Source organism: Podarcis muralis, chromosome 5, assembly GCF_964188315.1.
Source record: "Podarcis muralis chromosome 5, rPodMur119.hap1.1, whole genome shotgun sequence".
Lineage (NCBI taxonomy): Eukaryota > Metazoa > Chordata > Lepidosauria > Squamata > Lacertidae > Podarcis > Podarcis muralis.
The window spans coordinates 6880876-6901393 of record NC_135659.1 but is presented as its reverse complement, the minus strand read 5'-3'; the positions used below and the strand labels follow the sequence as shown (position 1 = coordinate 6901393).

The window sequence follows — 20518 nt, the reverse complement described above, 5'->3', positions numbered from 1 at the left end:
AAACCTCCAAGGAAGGAGAGTCCACCACCACCCAAGGAAGTCCATTTCACTATCAAATAGTTCTTACCATCATAACGTTCTTCCTGGCGTTTAGTCGGAATCTCCTTTCTTGTATCTTGGAAGGCACTGGTTCAAGTCCTACTCTCCAGAGCAGGAGAAAATAAGCTTGCTCCGTCTTCCATGTGAAAATCTTATCTCCTCTCAGTCTCTTTTCCAGGCTAAACATAAACCCAGCTCCTCATAAGGCTTGGTTTCCAGACCCCTGATCATCTTGGTTGCCCTCCTCTGCACATGTTCCAGCTTGTCCATACCCTTCTTAAATTGTGGTGCCCAGAGCTGGACTCAGTATTAGAAATACTTTAGCTGCTTTGTGATGGCTTTATGTTTTATTGTGTTAATTTATGTCTAAATCATATTTCTATTATTGTCACAGTCAGCCTGCCAGCTTAGATAGATAGATAGATAGATGATAGATAGATAGATAGATAGATAGATAGATAGATAGATAGATATAGATAGATAGATAGATAGATAGATAGATAGATAAGATTAGATAGATAGATAGATGATAGATAGATAAATAGATAAGATAGATAGATGATAGATAGATAGATAGATGATAGATAGATGATAGATAGATAGATAGATAGATAGATAGATAGATGATAGATAGATAGATAGATAGATAGATGATAGATAGATAGATAGATAGATAGATAGATAGATAGATAGATGATAGATGGATGATAGATAGATAGATGATAGATAGATGATAGATAGATAGATGATAGATGATAGATAGATAGATAGATAGATAGATAGATAGATAAATAGATAGATAGATAGATGATAGATAGATATCCACTTGAAATAAATGTTAAGAGAAATCAGTGAAGTCCCAGCTTCTCTTCCAATGGAGAAGAAAACATGAACAAGAAAACACAAACCTTGATCCACACACACATCAACACTTAAGGCTCTCCAAGTAGGGATTTACATGAAGGTATCTAACACCCTGGGACCATCCGAAACATTTTCCCTAGGCAATCAGACTGAGCTTTGGGACAGAGTCAGACCTGTGTATGGAAAGAGCAGATCTCAGCAAGCCGGACCTGGAAGCTTTCCCAGTGGGTAAGAGAGTATCACCTGATCCAGTGTGACCTATTGTGCAAGGTAGTTTGGTACAACTGGTCCCCTGGCATTTTCCACCCTTTTCTGGGCGACAGTGTGCAGGCTGAATCTTGCCTGACATTGCCCACTGTGGGTTGGTGTTCTGACACAAGCACTGATGCATGCAAGTCCAGCATGTAACATTGGACTATTTCAGGGCTTCAAATGGAAAAGGAAAAGCAAATGCAAAAGGAAAGACTTCCATGAGCTAGGATGCAACAGAAGGAGTCACAAGCATTCTAGTAAAAAAACATAGCTAGTAAACATGTGAAGAAAGTGAGTGCGGTTCCAAGGAAGTCAAAAATATTGAAGGGAGCTGGATAGAACTTGGGTAGGGGCTCATTTTGCCACCTGGGCCACCCCTGAGCTAAAAAAACTCAGCAATGGAGTTCTTAAGAGGGTGTGAAATCCCTTACCTGGTAGTTTCCAAGAAAAAGCCAAGTAGCTATGAGGCTTACTTTAATTACAACGCACCCTTTGTTTATAGGAAACTGAATGGCTGTGATGATCTATCAGGATCCTTCATGATTCCATGGGATAAACCTGGACTGTTAACACAAACATGTTCTGCAAACAGTGCAAAAAACATTCCCCCCCCCCCGGCACTCCTAGAGAATTTTAATTGGACGCAGCGCTGTGTTCAATTTCATGGCAGGCAGGTGAGTTCTCCTGGGGTGTAGCTGGAACAAGCAGCAAGTGTGTATTACAAGGATACAACTAGAGTGTGCAGCTGCCTGGCAAAGTCACAGCAGCGGGTCGTTCTTGGCACACACACACACCGTAGCAGCTGTGTGCACTAGAAGGGGAATAACTGGGATATGCAGCAAGATAGCAGGTGTGTTTTCTTGTGGGATGGTTAGGTCCTCCGGCATCAGCTAAGGGAGCAGTTTAATTGCTAATCTCAGCATCTCTCAGGGATTTCAGCTTCAACTCAGAGAAGGTGAAGTTTAGCTTGCAGGAATACAGCAGAGTACAGAAGACAGGACAGAACAGCAGGATTACATTCTGGCCCCTGCTACATATTGTGGTGGTTAGGGAGTAAGACAAGCCATAGAACCAATTGGGAGTAGGGCTTGTGGGAGTTTGCAGTCAAACATAAATATGCATGAGTGCTAGTTAGTGCGTGAAGGGGTTAAGACAACAGAGCTGGATTCCTAGAATCAGCTATGTCACACTCCCTCTTCTCTGATGAGGGAGGAAGTGAAGCCTTTTCTTCCTGTTCCCTCTCCCTCTGTGTCATGTAATTGTGCCTAAGTGAGCTTGCAAGCTCAGAGCATGTGTTTGAGATTATGTTTCTGTGTTTTCTGTTCAATAATATTCTGCCTGTGTTCTCCTTGCTGCTGCTTGAATAAATGCATCAATCTGACATTTGGAAAATTTTGTAAGTACAGCTTTTAAAACTTACTTAACAATGTGTGGTCTCTTCATTGCAAGAGGGGTAGAAAAAGAGGAGCACTGTTTGCAAGTGGACTAAATGGGATAAAAGGGTCAAACAACCTATATTCCTAACACTATACTGCTGTTTGTGTTTGTGACTCTACTGCTCCTCAGGGCTCTCTCCTGCTGGAGAGTGAGTTTAGCTCTATGTTTTGAATCTAGTCATGCTGCTAATTCTTTTATTATGTACCCCACACTCATGGGTCACAGGGTTTCGTTTTTTCCTCCCACAAGACTCTCATTGGCTTTTCATATTAGGCCTGGAACATGCCATAAAACTGCAGCTGATCAGGTGGCTGTTAGAACATTCATTTACTTGCTTTGGCAAAATGTTACCAGATGGTTGTGGATAAATTGCCAACTCTCAATGTCACCTACTACCAGAGAGGTTGCTTTGAAGCTAAAAAAAAAATGCCCCCTTGATCTTTTTGGTGGAATAGCGGGATACACTGTGTGAGATGATATTTATCTAGTTCCCTTATCATCATTTTTACATTTTTCACCCAGTGCCCAACATTCAGTATCAGTTCCCTGGAAAGGTAAAGTTGTGCACCCACATTCAAATGGTGCTAGTTTACTCCAGCAACAACTTCATCTCTACTACTTCAGGGGGGAGTAAACTGACAGTTCAGAGGTGAGGTGCCTCACTGCCCAAGTTACGGCTGGAGTAAACATTTGCATGAGTGTAAATTTGCAAACACATTCACCCCATACTACATATTTCTATCATATCCTACTCCTCCTCGAAATATTCCATCAACGGTGTCTTGAAAATTTTTACACATCACTTGGGGAGACAGGTGAACTAATATCTGTGTACTGGAAGAAGCAAAGATCATCAGTGTTGAAGCAATGATTCTTCAACATCAACTTCGTTGGGCTGGTCATGTTGTGCGGATGCCTGATGATCGTCTCCCAAAGCAACTACTCTATTCCGAACTTAAAAATGGAAAGCGTAATGCTGGTGGTCAACAAAAGAGGTTTAAAGACTGTCTCAAGGCAAATCTTAAAAAATGTAGTATAAACACTGACAACTGGGAAACACTGGCCTGCGAACGCTCTAGTTGGAGAACAGCCTTTACCAAAGGTGTCATGGGCTTTGAAGACACTCGAACTCAGGACGCAAGGGAGAAATGTGCTAAGAGGAAGGCACGCTTGGCAAATCCACACCGTGATCAACTCCTGCCCGGAAACCAATGTCCCCACTGTGGAAGGACGTGTGGATCCAGAATTGGCCTCCACAGTCACTTACAGACTCGTTGTTAAAACCGTGTTTATGGAAGACAATCTTACTCGGCTGTGAGTGATCGCCAAAGAAGAAGAGAAGAAGACATATTTCTTTGCACCCAGATGTCTTTGCACTTGCGCGCGCGCGCACACACACACACACACACACACACACACCATCTATTAAAGAAGCCATTTAGTCAATTTTGATTTGTTTACTGCTTTCCCTTTCTCCCCCTCCAAAAAACCAAACCAAACCAAAACATAACATAACAATTTCTCCCTCATCCCACCCCTTACAAAATATATTAAAACAAACGTTTGGATAAGATGTGTAACTCAGCTGGAGGAGTCAACTGAAAATGAACATCCCACTCAAATTTTAAAAAATGCAAAAGCAGAAATACTTTTTTTTTTTAAGCCAATCAGTTAAAACCAATACATAATAAATAAACGCTTGAAAGGCCAATCATCCATTGGGCTCTGAATACCCATTTAAAAACTGCCTGTGTGCCACTGGGAACACTGTTCAAAAGTGTATTTCCCCCCTAGTGAAATTAGCTTTGTGTGACAGGACCATGTGTTGTGAATGGAACAGAAGAGGGTGACGTGTTCCCTGGGGATGGTTGAGAGAAAGGGGCAATTTAGGCACTCTTTTCATGTGCCAAACGCTACCACTCACCAGTTACTGAAAAGATCTCACCCCAAAGGGGTGGATCAGGAAACAAAGCAAAACTGTGGATCCCAGGTGGTGGTCAGGCAGCTGAAATCAGGGCTCTGCACTGTGTTCTTAAACTCATTCCTTTAAGAGGAGCAAGTTTCACTGGTGCGAGAAACAGACTTCCACTAATGTCCAAGAAAGCGTGCTTGGGGTGGCAGCTTTAGAAAGTAATGCGGAGAATGTAAAGGCGATGAGATTGTTAGAAACACCCATAAAAACAATACAAAAAGTAAACTGGGCCAAGGGAGGCAAGGGCCAAAGAACGGTTCTCCTAAGTGGGTGTTTTTGAAGCACTCGACAGAATCCTCGTTCAATCCTTTTGCTGCTCCTCTCTCCATGTGTTTAAGGGCTGCTGACCAGATCACAAAGGCCAAGTCTTTAGTGCCATTCCCACAAGTTCAGCCCTTGGACATGTCTCTCTCCCTCTCCCTTCTATGTCTCCATCTCCTGGTTTCTTCGTGGGCCTGTACATTTTCTTGCATGCTCCACAAACGCAGCCTGCAAGAAAAGAGAGGATGCAAGGCAGACTCCTCAGCAACTGAAGCAAGACGTTTGCAGCAGCAGCCCTGCCATTTGGTCTCTTCTTAGCTGCTGTCGTGCCAGAGATTTGTGCCGCATCTCATCCCCGGGTTTGGTGCCACAGAGTCTGCAAACGCTGGAGTCTTCCAGGCTGGCGGCTGGCTGTCTCGCCGAAGAGCACGGCTGGCATGAAAGTAAGGCCTTTGGAAGTCTCAGCTTCTCATTCCCCAGTCCTCCCCTCCGGGAGCTACAAGGACAGCCCTGCCCCACTCCCAAGGCTAGCTGCACAATTTACCAGTCTCATACTCCACTGGGTTTGGCAATTTGGCATTGAAGGCCTGCAGGGTGGACTGGATGCGACTTACCTCGTTGTTGGCCAGCTTGAGCCTGTGCCGGAGCAAGCAAGAGAAAAGATCAAGGCGGGTTTTCCCAGGTGGAGAGAGGCGGTTTACCCGGTCCCTGATCTCAATCAGTTGCAATATAGCAGAGTCTTGAGAGCCTTGAGTATACGGATAATCCAGCTGGAGGACAAGGTCCCGAATGGCATCAGACTCAAAGGGCAGGCTGTAGCCAAAAACCTGCAAGCTATTGATCCTCATGTAGCCTAGGTTCTTGGAAGAATCCATCTCCAAAGGCTCATAAAATATGGTTTCGTTTGAGCTGTCGTTGAGAGATTTGATGCGACTCCTCAGGTAGACATGGACCGTCTCAAAGAAGGTCTTCCACTTGTTGCCTAAAGTGAGGGTCCAGTTTTGGCACTGGCCAGAGGCATCCACGTTAGTCCTTTCCCAGTCGGGAAAGCCAGTTTCATTGGTAGGCATGAACCAGCTCTCTGAGTGGCTGCCCCCAAATGGGTTGACATAGATTGCCATGACTGGCTCCAAGGTGCTGTTCTTGGTGAGACAGATCTGGAGCGAGAGGGCCAGCATGAGGTGGACCAAACCTGGCTTGTACTTGTTGCTCTTCAGGGTTACCAGCATCCTCTTCCTCCAGGAGGGGTCAAACCAGGTCCCCAGGCGCATGTCATTGCTGATGAAGATGGAGTGCACTTCAATGCGGCTGTCCCGCTTCTGCAAAAGGTACTTGAGCTCCAAGTCCTGCAGGTCTGTCTCCAAACCTATATAGTGCTCCAGGGACTCGGCCACCTCTGGGCGGCACAGGCCCAGGGTGAGCACATAGCCATAGTTGCAGGACCCACACTGGGTGGCGTTGTCCTCTGCGCAGGCAGCACATCCTGGTCCTTCGCCCAAGGCACATGGGATAGTCCCCTGGCAGGAGGGCTGGTCATGGGGGCAGCTGCAGCTGTGGCTTTCTTCCACAAATGTTCCTGGCACAGAGGTCTCACTGCAATAGAGGAGGGACTGAGCATGGCTCCACCAGTAGGTCAGGGGCCTGACAGAGGAAGGCACAAAGCAGATAAAAAAGTTAACTTTGCATCAACACAGCAAAGACGTGTGTAATTAGTCTGAACCATTTCCCATGTTTCAATCGCCCCCTAAAAAAGAAAGCGAAATCCTTCTGCAGTAAACCTTAGTATTGCATAAAGTATGCACACTTTCCACATAGAAAATCAGGGGGCTGGAATTCCACTTGAGAGGGATGCATGCATGTGTTCTATAATTATGAAACCTTCTCCGCAGATGGTAAACTGGCAAGTTGCCAGTGGCTGGTAGTGTCTGATGGAACTCAGTCACCTGAAATCCCTTTACGCAATTATGGGAGAAGCCTGCTCTAGGGATGAGAAGGAGCTGGCTCCTCTTTCCCTGCCTTTCTGTGCCGCATATAGGAAAAAAGGAATCAGTTGTGAGCCAAAGGAAATGATAAGTGTGAGCAGCAGGCTTTGAGCTAAAATGTTCACATTGCACTTTTGCATAAATAAGAAACAATTACTCTTGTTAATTATTATTTTAGACTCACTAAGTTGGGGAGGAGGGTGCAGGGTGGGGTGGCCAGGACCCTGCCCTCCTGTTAAAAAAATTAAAAAAATCTAACCCTCCCATTGGCAGTTGTGGGCTGAAAATAAATGAAACTCAGGTATACAGCAGCTCCTGGGTTGCATAATTCAATCCCTAGTTTGGGGCATGTCAGGAAACAGGGGAGCTGTTGGCTCCTTCAGATGGGCAGTGATGTGTGTGTGCATGTGTATATGTGTATATGTGTATATCCATCTATCATCTATCTATCTATCTATCTATCTATCATCTATCTATATCTATCTATCTATCTATCATCTATCTATATCTATCTATCTATCATCTATCTATCTATCTATCTATATCTATCTATCTATCTATCATCTATCTATATCTATCTATCTATCTATCTATCTATCTATCTATCTATCTATCTATCATCTATCTATCTATCTATATCTATCTATCATCTATCTATCTATCTATCTATCTATCTATCATCTATCTATCTATCTATCTATCATCTATCATCTATCTATCTCTATCATCTATCATCTATCTATCTATCATCTATCTATCTATCTATCTATCTATCTATCTATCTATCAATCTATCATCTATCTATCATCTATATCTATCTATCTATCATCTATATCTATCTATCTATCTATCTATCTATCTATCTATCTATCTATCATCTATCTATCTATCTATATCATCTATCTGTATGTATGTATGTATGTATGTATGTATGTATGTATGTATGTATGTACGTACATGTATGTATGCAGCTCCTTCCCAGTCTGTGTAACATGTAGAACACTAAGCCTCTTGGGGGCTTCAGATTCCATATTAGATACTAGATCCTTCCCACTTGGACCCCAAAAGACAATGACCACAATCCAAACAGAGTTTAGACATGCTTCAGCACACAGAACATAGCGGGCTGGAGGCACATCTATCTTTGTACTGGATTGTGCCCAAGCAAAGCTGTCCAAAAAATATACCAGACCTCTCCTTGGGAAGTCTGAAGCGAGGTTGCCTGTGGCAGCGTTTGGCCAGATTGAAAAGGCGCCGGACAATCCGATGGGTCTTCTTGGAGAGCATCTTCAAGGTGCTGCCCAACTTCTGATAGCGGTGCTGAATATCAGGATCCATTGCCCAGTACTGGGAGATGGCTGTTAAGTTCAAGAAGTGGTCCACAGGGAACTTCTTCACCAGGGACTGTAGTTCCTCTGCCAAGACAGAACAGGATGTCAGCAGGAAGGAGAGCACTGGAAAGCAACACTCAACACCTGGAAAGTCACCACTCCTTTAAGAAGGTAGAGGACCAAGTGGTAAAATTTGACCTGGACTGTACTGCTTTGGGGCTCCTCCAAGGAAAAAAAAATCCCTGGCACATAGCAAACTCGAGTAACAATGGAAATGGGGCAGTTTTATCATTTGATTCCAGGAGGTTGTGGACTCTCCTTCCTCGGAGGTTTTTAAGCAGAGGTTGGGTGGCCATCTGTCATGGATGCTTTAGCTGAGATTTCTGCATTGCAGGGGGTTGGGCTAGATGAAACCTTCCAACTCCACGATTCTATGGTTCTATGAGTCACCTGGAACTCTAATCCTTCTCTCCCTTTTCACAACAAACAGGTTGCAGACTGGGCTACAGCACAGCCCTCCTCTCCCTATCCATGCTTCTTCTATGCAGAGACTCTTCCATGCCACACTTTGTGACATACCCGTAGTGCACTCTCTCAGCAGAAGCAAAAAAGGGCTGCAGGTGGTGCCCTGGGGAGAGTAAGCTCTTAGATCATTGGTTCTCAACCTATGGGTCCCCAGATGTTATTGGACTACAACTCCCATCATCCCTGAGCTCTGGCCTCACTAGCTAGGGGTGATGGGAGTTGTAGTTCAACAACATCTGGGGACCCACAGGTTGAGAAAGGCTGCCTTAGATGCTCCAAGAAAAAGATGCAGAAGGCGCTTGAGGATGTGTGAACGACCTGGCTGTACCCTAGGGGGCAAATGCAAAAACAGAGGGCTGCACCACCATCAACCTAGACTGCAACTGGCAAAACCAGGTAGGTGTGAATACAGTTACTTGTTGTTTCCCAGTACATTTTGGTATCTGTTATTCAGAGGCAAATTATGCAGCAGTGATATATATATTCCCTGCTAACACTCCATTTGGGGAAGGACTGTGTCTTTAAACCACTATCTCACAGTGAGGATAACAGAAGTAAGCGCAAGGTTGTTTCCCAATAATTGCTATTTCAGAATATTTCGTATTTTGAAATACTTGGGGAGGGGCAAATGATTAAATTATATAGCAAGTATAGAACAGAGTGGGTAGCTCAGTCTATACAGCAGGAGACCCTTACCTCAGGGCTGTGGGTTCAAGCCCCACTTGGAGCAAAAGAAAATTCCTACACTGCAAAGGATGGAACTAGATAAACCCTCATGGTCTCTTCCAATTCTATGATTCTAGGAAAACCATTGCATTTCTTTACAATTGCTGCTTCTGTTCTGTAGAGCAACATTCCTTGTCAAGACACAACAGACACCTACTTTCTGGAAACAACTGAAGAAAGTTTTGCCCCAACAGACCTGCCCAGTTGAGTGAATGGGCATCTTTTTTTTGTTTCTGTGTGTGTGTGTGTCCACCCCCCCCCCCAATATACTGTATCTGCTGTTTTCTGTTTTGTTTTCAACTGTTTTTTCAGCTCTTTGGATCGTATCTTGTATGCATAGGCTCAGAAGCTGACTGCACGTGATACACCGCATCCAGCGCCAGCTATAAGCTGGGCTCTGCGCATGGAGACCAGCAGAGGAGACAGGAAGGGACTGCAGGCAAACACGTTGGGAGGCAGGAGCTACAGGCTGCCTCTGCTTGCGAAGCCTTGACTTATTTTGCCTCTCCACAGTCCCCATGTGCACAGGATGGCAGCGTTAATCTCCAGCCATACAGCCGTGGTGAAATAACTGCTGGCTTACAACAGATTTATTAAATCTGACATCCCATATTAGATTGCAGGAAAGGAAGAATATATATATCACACCATCACCTTGACATTCTTTGGAAATTCAGACAGTATTGGGAAATAAATTATTGGAAAAACAATTTTTGTCGGATTAACGTTATTGAAGATGAATCCAATATTTTGTCTCTTGTTTTAGGAACTGGGATGTCCGCATGCTTTTTATAAACTCCGTAAGTATCCTGTATTTGAGGCTATTGTATTGACTAACTTTGTTTTTAGATTAACCCATATTTACAGTGAATAAAAATGCCATCAGCCCATCCCAAATATGTGCAACTGAACTGAATATATTCTTTTTCCTCCTCTGTTATCCTTCCATCCACCTTGCTTTGCAGCTCCCTCCTGTGTTGAATTTAAGACTGTAAGCTCCTTGGGGCAGGTCCTGTTTTCCCCAAGCCCCAACCCTTGCCACTGTTGCTCTGTAAAGCACCTCACACAATGATGGCACCATATAAATGATAGAAAACTAAGATACCATTTTAAAAACAAAAGTTCAATTTTTTAAAAAAAATACAGTTCAATTTTTAAAAAAAATTCAGCCCAGCCCCACTCATAGCCCAAATTAATTTCCAAAAAATTGTGAGGAATATGTTAATAACCAGTGCCTTTTGCAAGGCTCCACTCTTCCGTGATGGAGGGTCGTCCACTGTCTCCCTGTATGAGTTACTGTACTCCTCTTATCTCTGTTTGTGGAAAGGAATGGCAAGTTCTGTTAACTTTCAGATTTTCATTTCAGCCCACAGCATAGCATGGGAGGGCAAGGGAGCCATGACTCTTTTGGGTGCAAATTTCTGAGGGGGCGCAATCAGGTGCTCCCTCATTGAGGCCAGAGCTGCAGGAAGCAAGCTCTGCCCAGGCCGGGCCTTTGGGGTTGGGGTGGCGCTGCCTCCTCCTCATGGCCAAGGACTGGGCCAGACCCTGGGACTGCTGGGAGGGAGGGAGAGGAGGTTGCCACTGCTACCCACTGAAGAGGAAGGTCGGAAAGCACTGCCAGAGCCATGTGCATTGCCCAGAGTGTCTCACTGCAAAGGCAGGAGGGCGAGGCAACACAGTGGCGTTCCTGTTTTCGTGTTTCTGTGCCTTATCTCTGCTCCCAGGTTGGGATGAGTTAGCAAGGAGACTCCCTTGATTAGACACAGGCTGAAGGGACAAACCATTGCCCAGTCCATTGGAGGTGGCGCAACACTTGCCCCGCCCCGGGCACCGGCAACCCATGCTATGCCACTTATTTCAGCCCCATAGTACCATGGAATCACATACTCAGTAATTAGAAGAACAAGCATTGCTACTTTAGAATTCACGGTTTCCAAGAAAACGTTAGCCTTGCACAAGCAGAGATTGCAGCCTCTACTCCTCCTTGGCAGCACTGGCTGGCAGGACCTCCCCATTTTGTTTCCCCAGCTATCACTAAGAATTTGGCTTCTGTGGGGTTTCTTTCTTACTTTCTTTTCATTTTTTATAGCTTTGCTGTCATCTGTCAGGCCTCAAAATCCTGCAAGCCCTGAAGGAGCAAGTAGAATTCTTTTAGAACAGAGGGAAGTGGAACTCTGCTCCAGCTATTGCTAATTAGCTCCACTTTTACTGCCTCTCTCCTGCCTTTACCTGATGACTGTGCCATCACTTTCTTGGGAGCTGCAGAAGTCTTGCATTCACCCCGTACAACCAGTGCCTTCCCCTGCCTTCTGTCCTCCACCTCTCCACCCTCCCAGGATCCTTAGTGGTGGGGGTGAAGAAGGGCTTCCACGGTGCCCCCTCCATATCTCCCCCCAAAATAAGGGCTGAAAACTTCTCAGCCTCAGAAAGCCTGCTGAAAAGCACACAAAAAAGACTTTTGTGCTCCACACAAAGTGATAGCAGATTTGTCAGGAAAAACTGGAGAAAGCCCAATGAGTAACAGCAGCTGGAGGCACAGCCACAATCTTTCTCCAATTTGCTCACCTAAGAGCCTAACAGGTGACATGAGAGCTATGAAAGGACCGGGGGTGGGGGGTGGGACTAAAAATCCAACAGAATAGCTTCAAACATTCAGCAGTAGCTGCGGGAACAAAGGGGGTGATGAGACACTCCTGTCAGCCAATAGTGTTTCCCCCACAGATTTTCTTCATGATTTCAACTACCTTTAAAGCACTTTTTTTTACTGAAAATTCTATCAGCAGATGAGTCTTCTTCTTCTTCTTCTTCTTCTTCTTCTTCTTCTTCTTCTTCTTCTTCTGCTATTATTAAAATAATTGCTTTGCATGTGTATTTATCTATTTATTTGCCTTGATAAGGTTCATACTTATCTTCTGATCAATTTGTTCTTGGTTTTATAATACACTGATTTAGTGGTTATATGTTTAAGCTGTTCTCAGCAGCTGTTACTTGTAGTATGATCGTGAACATTTTGTTTTTCCTAACTGACCATGCTGGAAATACGCAGAATTAACCTGGGGACAGGAAAAGATCTATTTTGTATTGAACACATTGATGACACATTTGAATTAGCCCCACGACTCTAAAAAAAATGCTGTGTCTACCTTCTTCTAACATAAAAATTTAGGGAAAGCCACTGCTGCTAATTTACTTAAGGAAGCCCTCAGAGCCCCAGAACTGCCACTCTCCCTCAGGTTCAGCTGGTCGACCGCCAGATGTCAATAACCATCAATGGTCAAGCACTTCCTAGCTGGCTCTTTTTACAAACTATAGGTTCTGGTTTCAAACCAAGTTTAAAGGAAGTTCCCAAAATTGCTTCCAGTTCATCCTGCTGTCTTTCTCCCTTTCCAGACGTTTATCTTCAAGCTTAGCTCCATCACCACACACTCAGCCAATCTTGCCTCCCCACATTTTCCTAGTCTCCTCTGGTTCACTGAGTAAATTTGCCTGCCCTTCTTGTGGTTGTTGCAGTGGCTGGCATCTCACAAGACCTGCCTTCACCGCTTCCTTCGTCTTCCGGCTCATCTGCATTCTCTGCCAGGCTGTTCACAAGAGAGGTGCAACAGTGAATGGCTCCTTGCCTCAGTCACCTGTCATCCTCCTTCCTTGCTGAGTCAACTGGATGTGGGCAATCATCCACCCATCGTCACGTTCCCCATGAGACCCACGCTTCCCAAACTCACCTGATTCCCGAAACTGTTGGTTGTGGTTCTCCCAAACTGCCTGGATCTGAAAAAGGCTCTGTTCCATAGCCTGGATGTCAGCCTCGGGACAGTTGCATTGTGGGAAACCGAACCCACAGTAACACCAGCAGTCATTCTCTCGGCATATCAGCTCCCCCTCTGAATTGCAGGTGATGTAGCTCAAGGCAGCAGCCACAAAGCGTTCACGCAAGTACTCGGGCAGCAGGGCTTGCAGGCCTGCGAAAAGTAGGCAGAGACATTACAGGCCTCAGCTCAGCCATATCTGTATCAAGGAAAAACAGGTACTATGGAAACATAGGAGCCACCTCCTAGGGGCCGAGGGGGTGTTGGCCCCCCAATAAAATATTTGAGGGCCCCCCCCCCAAAGTTGATGGGCATTGCCATTCAAGTGGTGTGCTTGCGTGATCGATTACGTGGGGCAGGGCTTAGCTGGGCCCCCACAATATTTTATTCAAGTTAGCACCCCATATGGAAACTGAAGAGCTACACTCACTTCCCTAGCAGATCTTTTCGACCTACCCACCCTATGGAACAATGGCTTCTTTCAGGATATCTGCCCTTCAGATGTTGCAAAGGAACCTAACTCCATTGATTTGTGAGTTTTATCTGTTTGTGCATGTACTAAAAAGTCCCACACCTATGTATGCTTAAAGTGAGTTGGCTGGAGACTGAGGACAAGCCCTGGTGTATGTGCACATATCAAAAGACAGTGAACCAAGGGAGGACTCTGACTTCCACAGTAGAGCAGATGATCCCAGGCACAGGCAAGCTCCAGCTTCTCTGGCTAAAATGGACCTCAGGGAGAAGTCTGTCTGAATATGCTATCTTCAGCAAGAGTAGACAAAACTAGCCCAGTTGCCTGACGGAATATTGCATGGGCAATATACAAAATTTACTGGAGGCAACACATATTAACAAAACGATGGACTTGAGGACTTCCGGTCGGCGCCAGCGCTTAATGGCGGTCCTTGCCTCGAGCTCCGAGGCAGGACTGCTCCGCGGGTTTGGGTCTGACCCGCTACGGCGAGCGGGGGACCCCTAAAATCACAGGCGCAGAAGCCTGTGAGCAAGGAGACTCGGTGGGCACCTTTGCGCCCCCCGGTACCGCGAAAGAGCCTTTTTAAAGGCTCCGGAGTGACATCGGGAGTGAGCGCGGTGCTGAGAGTCGTAACCCAGCCCGCGGAGTGAAGCCGCATCGCCATAAACGGAGAGCGCCGATTCCTTCCTGAATCTGAAATTCGACCATAATACTCGTGAGTAAGATCGAGAAATTTAAACGGAACATCTAAATTGACTTTGAAAATTTGGCTGAAAACGGGAAAGGCATAAATTAAGGAAGTCTGCCTCCCCCGGACTGCATGACATCTAAAGCAACGGAAAAGTAGAACTAAGTTGGAGTGCCTACCCTTTTGGGGTGAGTTAAAAATATTAACATTAACTTCCACGATTTGGTAAAAGAAGTTTTGAGCTGGAGTTCTGAGCTGGAGTGTAAGAGTGGACTTTCAGAAGTTTTTCCTTTGTTGCATGTAAACCCCCCCTCCCGGGCCCGGGAGCACCCTGTCTTCGAGCCTGTTGAAAAGAAAGGGAGTTTGACAGCTGTCAAAAGCTGTCAAACGGGTAACTTAAAGGGAAAAAGTTAGCAATTTAAGACCTCTCTGGATTACAATTGAAATTAAGTGGTTGGAAACAAAGAAACAAGTAGTGAAGTAAAAGACTGTTGGACTACTAAGTAACCAATTCCCCCTAGGGGGAACTTTGAGACATTACAATGGCCGCGGATGGAAAGTTACTAGCTGAGATAGAAAGAACATTCTATCTTCTGGGAATCCTACAAGAGCAGAGTCTTGCAATGAATAAACAACTCATGACCTTGACTTCTGGAATAAGTAGCTCTGCTGAATGTAATGAGGTATTGTATGAGAAAAAACCTGCAGCTGAACTGGAAGAGATATCGCAAGAACTGAAGGAGACAAAACAAGCAAAGGAGAGAGCACAGATGGAAAGTACCAACCAGAAGCCTATACAAATGGATTACAAACAAAAAGACTTGTGGACCATATGGATTACAAATCTGCAAAAGAAGCAAAAGATGAAGGAGGAAGCCCCTGGATCACTTGGACCCCAAGAGCTTAAAAGAAAGGAAAAATATGACTGGGGCTTCCACTTTGACCATGAATATGAAGGATGTAGGGAACTTTTGCAGCAGTCTTCTTTAAGCGCTTTTGAGGAAATAAAATCTGGATTGAATGGGACAGAACTCCTTGGAGATCCAAAAACCAACAGGAAGGACTACCAACAAATTCGGCGGAGAGGAACGGAGAGAGAATGGAAGGCCTCGGATGTGAGAAATCCAGGCTAAGGACTGTTATTTTGGACATATATTTGGAAGGGATGGAAACCGGGGATGGGAGGGGGGAAAACAGAAATCTTCAATTTGCTTTTGAAATGGTTTTCTTTTTTTTTATGTTCTTTTTTTTTTTTTTTTTTTTTTTGGGTTCAGTAAATATGTTTATATTTCATAAAAATTGAGAAATTGATGGAAGGGAACTTGAGTCCAACTTAGGATAAGAGTTATTATAAAAGAGGTAATATTAATCTGTTGTAATTTGGTTGAAAATTATTAGGCTAATACAGAGACAAGGAAGTGCAGTTGGTTAATTATCTAAGGTGGTTAAATTTATGACACTTAGAATATGATTGTGTCGAAAAAGTTGCTGAAAAATCTTGAATAAGGATGCAGAAAAGGGGTGGTACGGGGAAGTCGATTTTATGTTGTTTGTGTTTTCTGGTTTTGTTTTTTTTTTGTGTTTATGGAAAACTAATAAAAATTTATTTAAAAAAAAAAAACAAAACGATGGACTTCATGTCTTTGGTCCATGATTCTATAGCATCCATTAGTGTGTTTGTTTTTAAAAAGCACTGAATGGATGATATTCCAAACTTCATGTTGATTCTTACTGATGATGGATTTTCTCCACATCTTCATAAAAATATGCAGAATCTTCAGCATTTGCCCCAATTTACCCCTGTAACATACAGAAGCACTGTGTGTTCTTCAATGAAAGAACACACACATTCAAATAACTTTGTTTCTGTGTATGTGGTGCAGTCATATGACTCACCCAGGTGGTCAGCAGGACCGCAAGAGTTTGCATGATCCAGCGCTTGACTTACAGAGGAGCATCCTCTGATTGATTCTGAGTGTGATCAGAGCTGAAGGTAAGTTACAGATATAAATGAAGGGATCCCTATGCAGAATCTGCCTTGGGCCAGGAAACAGTTCCAGCCATGGCAGCTGGGCTTAAGCCTTCAACTCAGGGTGCAGAGTGATCTAACTCTGAGTGGCACATGCTCTGGTTATCTCCCGCTTGGACTACTGCAATGCGCTCTACATGGGGCTACCTTTGAAGGTGACCCGGAAACTACAACTAATCCAGAATGCGGCAGCTATACTGGTGACTGGGAGCGGCTGCCGAGACCATATAACACTGGTCTTGAAAGACCTACATTGGCTCCCAGTACGTTTCCGAGCACAATTCAAAGTGTTGGTGCTGACCTTTAAAGCCCTAAACGGCCTCGGTCCAGTATATCTGAAGGAGCGTCTCCACCCCCATCGTTCTGCCTGGACACTGAGGTCCAGCTCCGAGGGCCTTCTGGCGGTTCCTTCACTGCGAGAGGCCAAGTTACAGGGAACCAGGCAGAGGGCCTTCTTGGTAGTGGCGCCCGCCCTGTGGAACACCCTCCCATCAGATGTCAAAGCGATAAACATCTACCTGACATTCAGAAGACATCTGAAGGCAGCCCTGTTCAGGGAAGTTTTTAATATGTGACATTTTAGTGTATCTTTCATCTTTGTTGGAAGCCGCCCAGAGTGGCTGGGGAAACCCAGCCAGATGGGCGGGGTACAAATAATAAATTATTATTATTATTATTATTATTATTATTATTATTATTATTATTATCCCGTTCTGAGGCCTTCTGCCATGGAAAGGAGGTGAAGATTGTGAGCCAGGAGCAAGCAACACACCAAGACCAATGCATTTTAACTTAGGATTGCTATTTCCACTTTGTGAGCAAGTTACAAGATGAGTCCAGTTAGTGTCCAGTGGATAATGTGGATGCAATTCCAGGCAGGTAGAAGGAGAAAAATCCTTACCGAGAAGTTGAACTTTGTTCTCAGGGCTCTGGACAAGAACAGAGCTCACAGAATCCAGGTTGTCATAGTTACTGCAGCCAAGTGGCCCCGTTCTGGTTTCAGTGACCTAAGCAATGGAAGAGGGCAGCTTTACCACAAACAACTGAAATGCAAAGACATTTGCCCATCCTTAACATACCTGCTCTGAACATTAGATTGAATTGTGTGCATATGTTTTGATGGCAGAATTTGGTGCTAATAACGCCAAGGTTGCAGATTCGATACCCATATGAGAGCCAGTGTGGTGTAGTGGTTAAGAGCAGTGGACTCATAATCTGGTGAACCAGGTTCGATTCCCCGCTCCTCCACATGCAGCTGCTGGGTGACCTTGGGATAGTCACACTTCTCTGAAGTCTCTCAGCCCCACTCACCTCACAGAGTGTTTGTTGTGGGGGAGGAAGGGAAAGGAGAATGTTAGCCACTTTGAGACTCCTTAGGGTAGTGATAAAGTGGGATATCAAATCCAAAATCCAAACACTTCCATATGGGACAGCTGCAAATTCCTACATTGCAAGGAGTTGGACTAGACAGTCCTCATGGTCCCTTCCAACTCTACCATTCTACCATTCTAACTGGAAAGTAGAGCCCTTTCCCAATGTTCTCTTCGACCCTCACCCTCCCAAAAGGCTGGTTTCTCCCAGTGGATAAATACCCCATGTATTTTCTCTTAAAGGTAGGAATGCACCTGGGTTGGGGGTGTCAATTTTGACTGGGAAAACGTCTGGCAGGAAAAGCTTCCAGGATCCTCTTTTGCTCTGCTCACATTCACACCACCCCCTCCTCACAACTGCATTGCATTTGTTTTGGTCCTTAAACAAAAACCCTCCATTCAAGTCCTCCAAGAAAGTGTGTGTGTGTGTGTGTGTGTGTGTGTGTGTGTGTGTGTGTGTGTGAACTATGAGCATTAGTGTGACTTCAGCCTAGCCACCTCACATTTTAGTAGTCATCTCTAAAGCCACAAACAATGGGGTGAACAGAGAGGCAGAGATAGAAACACGTTCCAAGAAGGCGAAAGTGTGTTTCTCCACGTGCACAAGACTTAAGCTCCAGATGGAGGGAAATCATGCAATCTTTAGAAGCTTAGCCAGGGATATTTTGAAACTACTATTTAGGCTGGCTTGCCAGGAGCTGGGGTTAAGCCAGGCATAATTGCTTGTATACATTGATTTGCATTTTTGTATGGTTTGAGTTTTGTATAGTTTGAGCCATTTTGCACACAGAAGCGGTCCTACGACAAAGCATGGAAGCAGATTTTGTGTGCCGTTAAGGCCAGCAGAGTGAGAGACAGAGAGATATGTGCCACTGGGCACAATCCACCAGGACTGTCTCCTGTGCAAGTCTCATCAAAATGAATGGGAGAAGCACAGGAGGAGTGTGGATTCTTGCACAGCTCATGTTTGTTTCAATTGAGCCTCGCAGGCAAAACATTGCTGGTGGATGGGACCCATGTTCAACTAGCGGGGGAGGGACGAGGGACGTGTGGATTTTCTACACTGGACATTGAAACCTCATGAGCTGGCCCTGTTTGCACTGAATTACCCTCACTCAACATCCTCAAACTGTGGGTGGGTGTATAAACACAGAAATCCAACCAAAGTGACATTAAATGCGACAAAACAGAGAGAGAGAGAGAGAGAGAGAGAGAGAGAGAGAGAGAGCGCGTTGAAACAGTAAAACTTGAGCCAAGCACTCCAGGCTTATGAGAATGCAAGAGGCCACTTTGCTTCTAAAAAGGAGGAATAATTGTGCAGTAATTGGCCTGCTGATGGAGAACAGCCCTGCCTCTAGCCACGGCCCCCCCATGAAAGCTCACCATCATTAGCATGGCCGATTTCCCACAAATAGCACAAAGGCGCCAATTGTGGTCTGACTCCCTGCTTGCTGCCCCTCCTGTTTCCTTGGCGGGGGGGAGCGGAATGGGAGAGGGGAAGGCTGACTAAAGCGATAGGTTTATAATTGCAGAGCTGGGTAGCAGATCTCAGGGATGGCAGCCTTGCTTAAGCAACCTGCAAATTAAAATCCAGGCATATGCGATGGGGCGGGTGGGCAGGCAGGCAGGTAGGCAGGGGGAGAGTGGCTAAGGGGGGGGGGGAAATAAAAGCAGAGTTGTTGCACAAAATGAAATGGAACAGGAAAACAAGCGTCTTTTCTGGTGCTGAGTCTGACTGTTGCAGTACATTGTTGGAGGGAGCTGGGGAATTGGAATCCTGCACACACACACACCCCAAAGGAAAAGAAAATCAGTTAGTGGGGCTGGGAAAGGGATTTCTTGACTTTGGCTCTGGGGTGCAGTCTTGGGTGAGGCAGGGTCAAACAACTGCTGACCCCTGCCCTTTGGGCTCCCCCCCATATGTTTTGCACATCTGCAAGCCCTGCTGATCTCTCCATCTCATAGGAAGATGGTGCCATTTTGGTTACATAATGACCTGCACTCAAAGAACGAGGTCATGATACCTCCCATTTTCCAATATCCTGCCACACTGTCATGTGACCGAGGAACCAAATCTGGCATGGGATGACATGGAAAGGAGCAGGCTTGAATGCTCCTCTATACCTGGGATCAACAGGGGCAGGCGGTGTGCTAAGCACCTACAACCCCATTACTTTCCTCTGTTTAATGGGGACAATTTCACAGCAAGAACAAAACCTGCCCCATCCCTCATACAAGACGACGTGTCCTGTTGGATGTGGAGATGGTTTTTCTGTGAATCCTCCAAGGGTCCCTTGTGGTATGTATCTTGCTTATCCCGCGCACAATAAACCACCCTCAACAACAACAAAAAGGACATTCTGTATACTGTGTTTACTGTGATGTAAGTAATAACCAGTGCAAAAACCCCTCTCTATTATACTCACAGCCCATACTTATATCTTGGAATGCGGTAGTCTCCCACCCCACAAGCACACACACACACCAACCTGCTATTCCAATTTCAAGCAGCAAAAATAGGACAGAAAGGATTTGGGCAATTTTTCAGTGATCAGTTGTGTGAAGACATCTGAGGGCACCCCTGTTTAGGTAAGCTTTTAATGTTTGACGGACTATTGTATTTTAATATTTTGTTGGAAGCCACCCAGAGTGGCTGGGGAAACCCAGCCAGATGGGCGGGGTATAAATATATTATTATTATTATTATTATTATTATTATTATTATTATTATTATTATTATTATTATTATTATTATTAT

General features: G+C 44.9%; 1 protein-coding gene across 1 annotated transcript in view; it reads right to left on the bottom strand.

The window, feature by feature from the left end:
* Window positions 1-4033: 4033 nt before the first annotated feature.
* Window positions 4034-20518, bottom strand: part of BRINP2 (BMP/retinoic acid inducible neural specific 2) — a 93771-nt gene continuing 77286 nt past the window's right edge. The window contains exons 5-8 of the mRNA XM_077928223.1: window positions 17292-17397; window positions 13115-13351; window positions 8000-8222; window positions 4034-6466 (exon numbers count right to left, since the gene is read on the bottom strand). Coding sequence (XP_077784349.1) covers window positions 5353-6466; window positions 8000-8222; window positions 13115-13351; window positions 17292-17397 — 1680 coding nt within the window. The 3' untranslated portion in view covers window positions 4034-5352. The remainder of the gene's footprint in view (window positions 6467-7999; window positions 8223-13114; window positions 13352-17291; window positions 17398-20518) is intronic.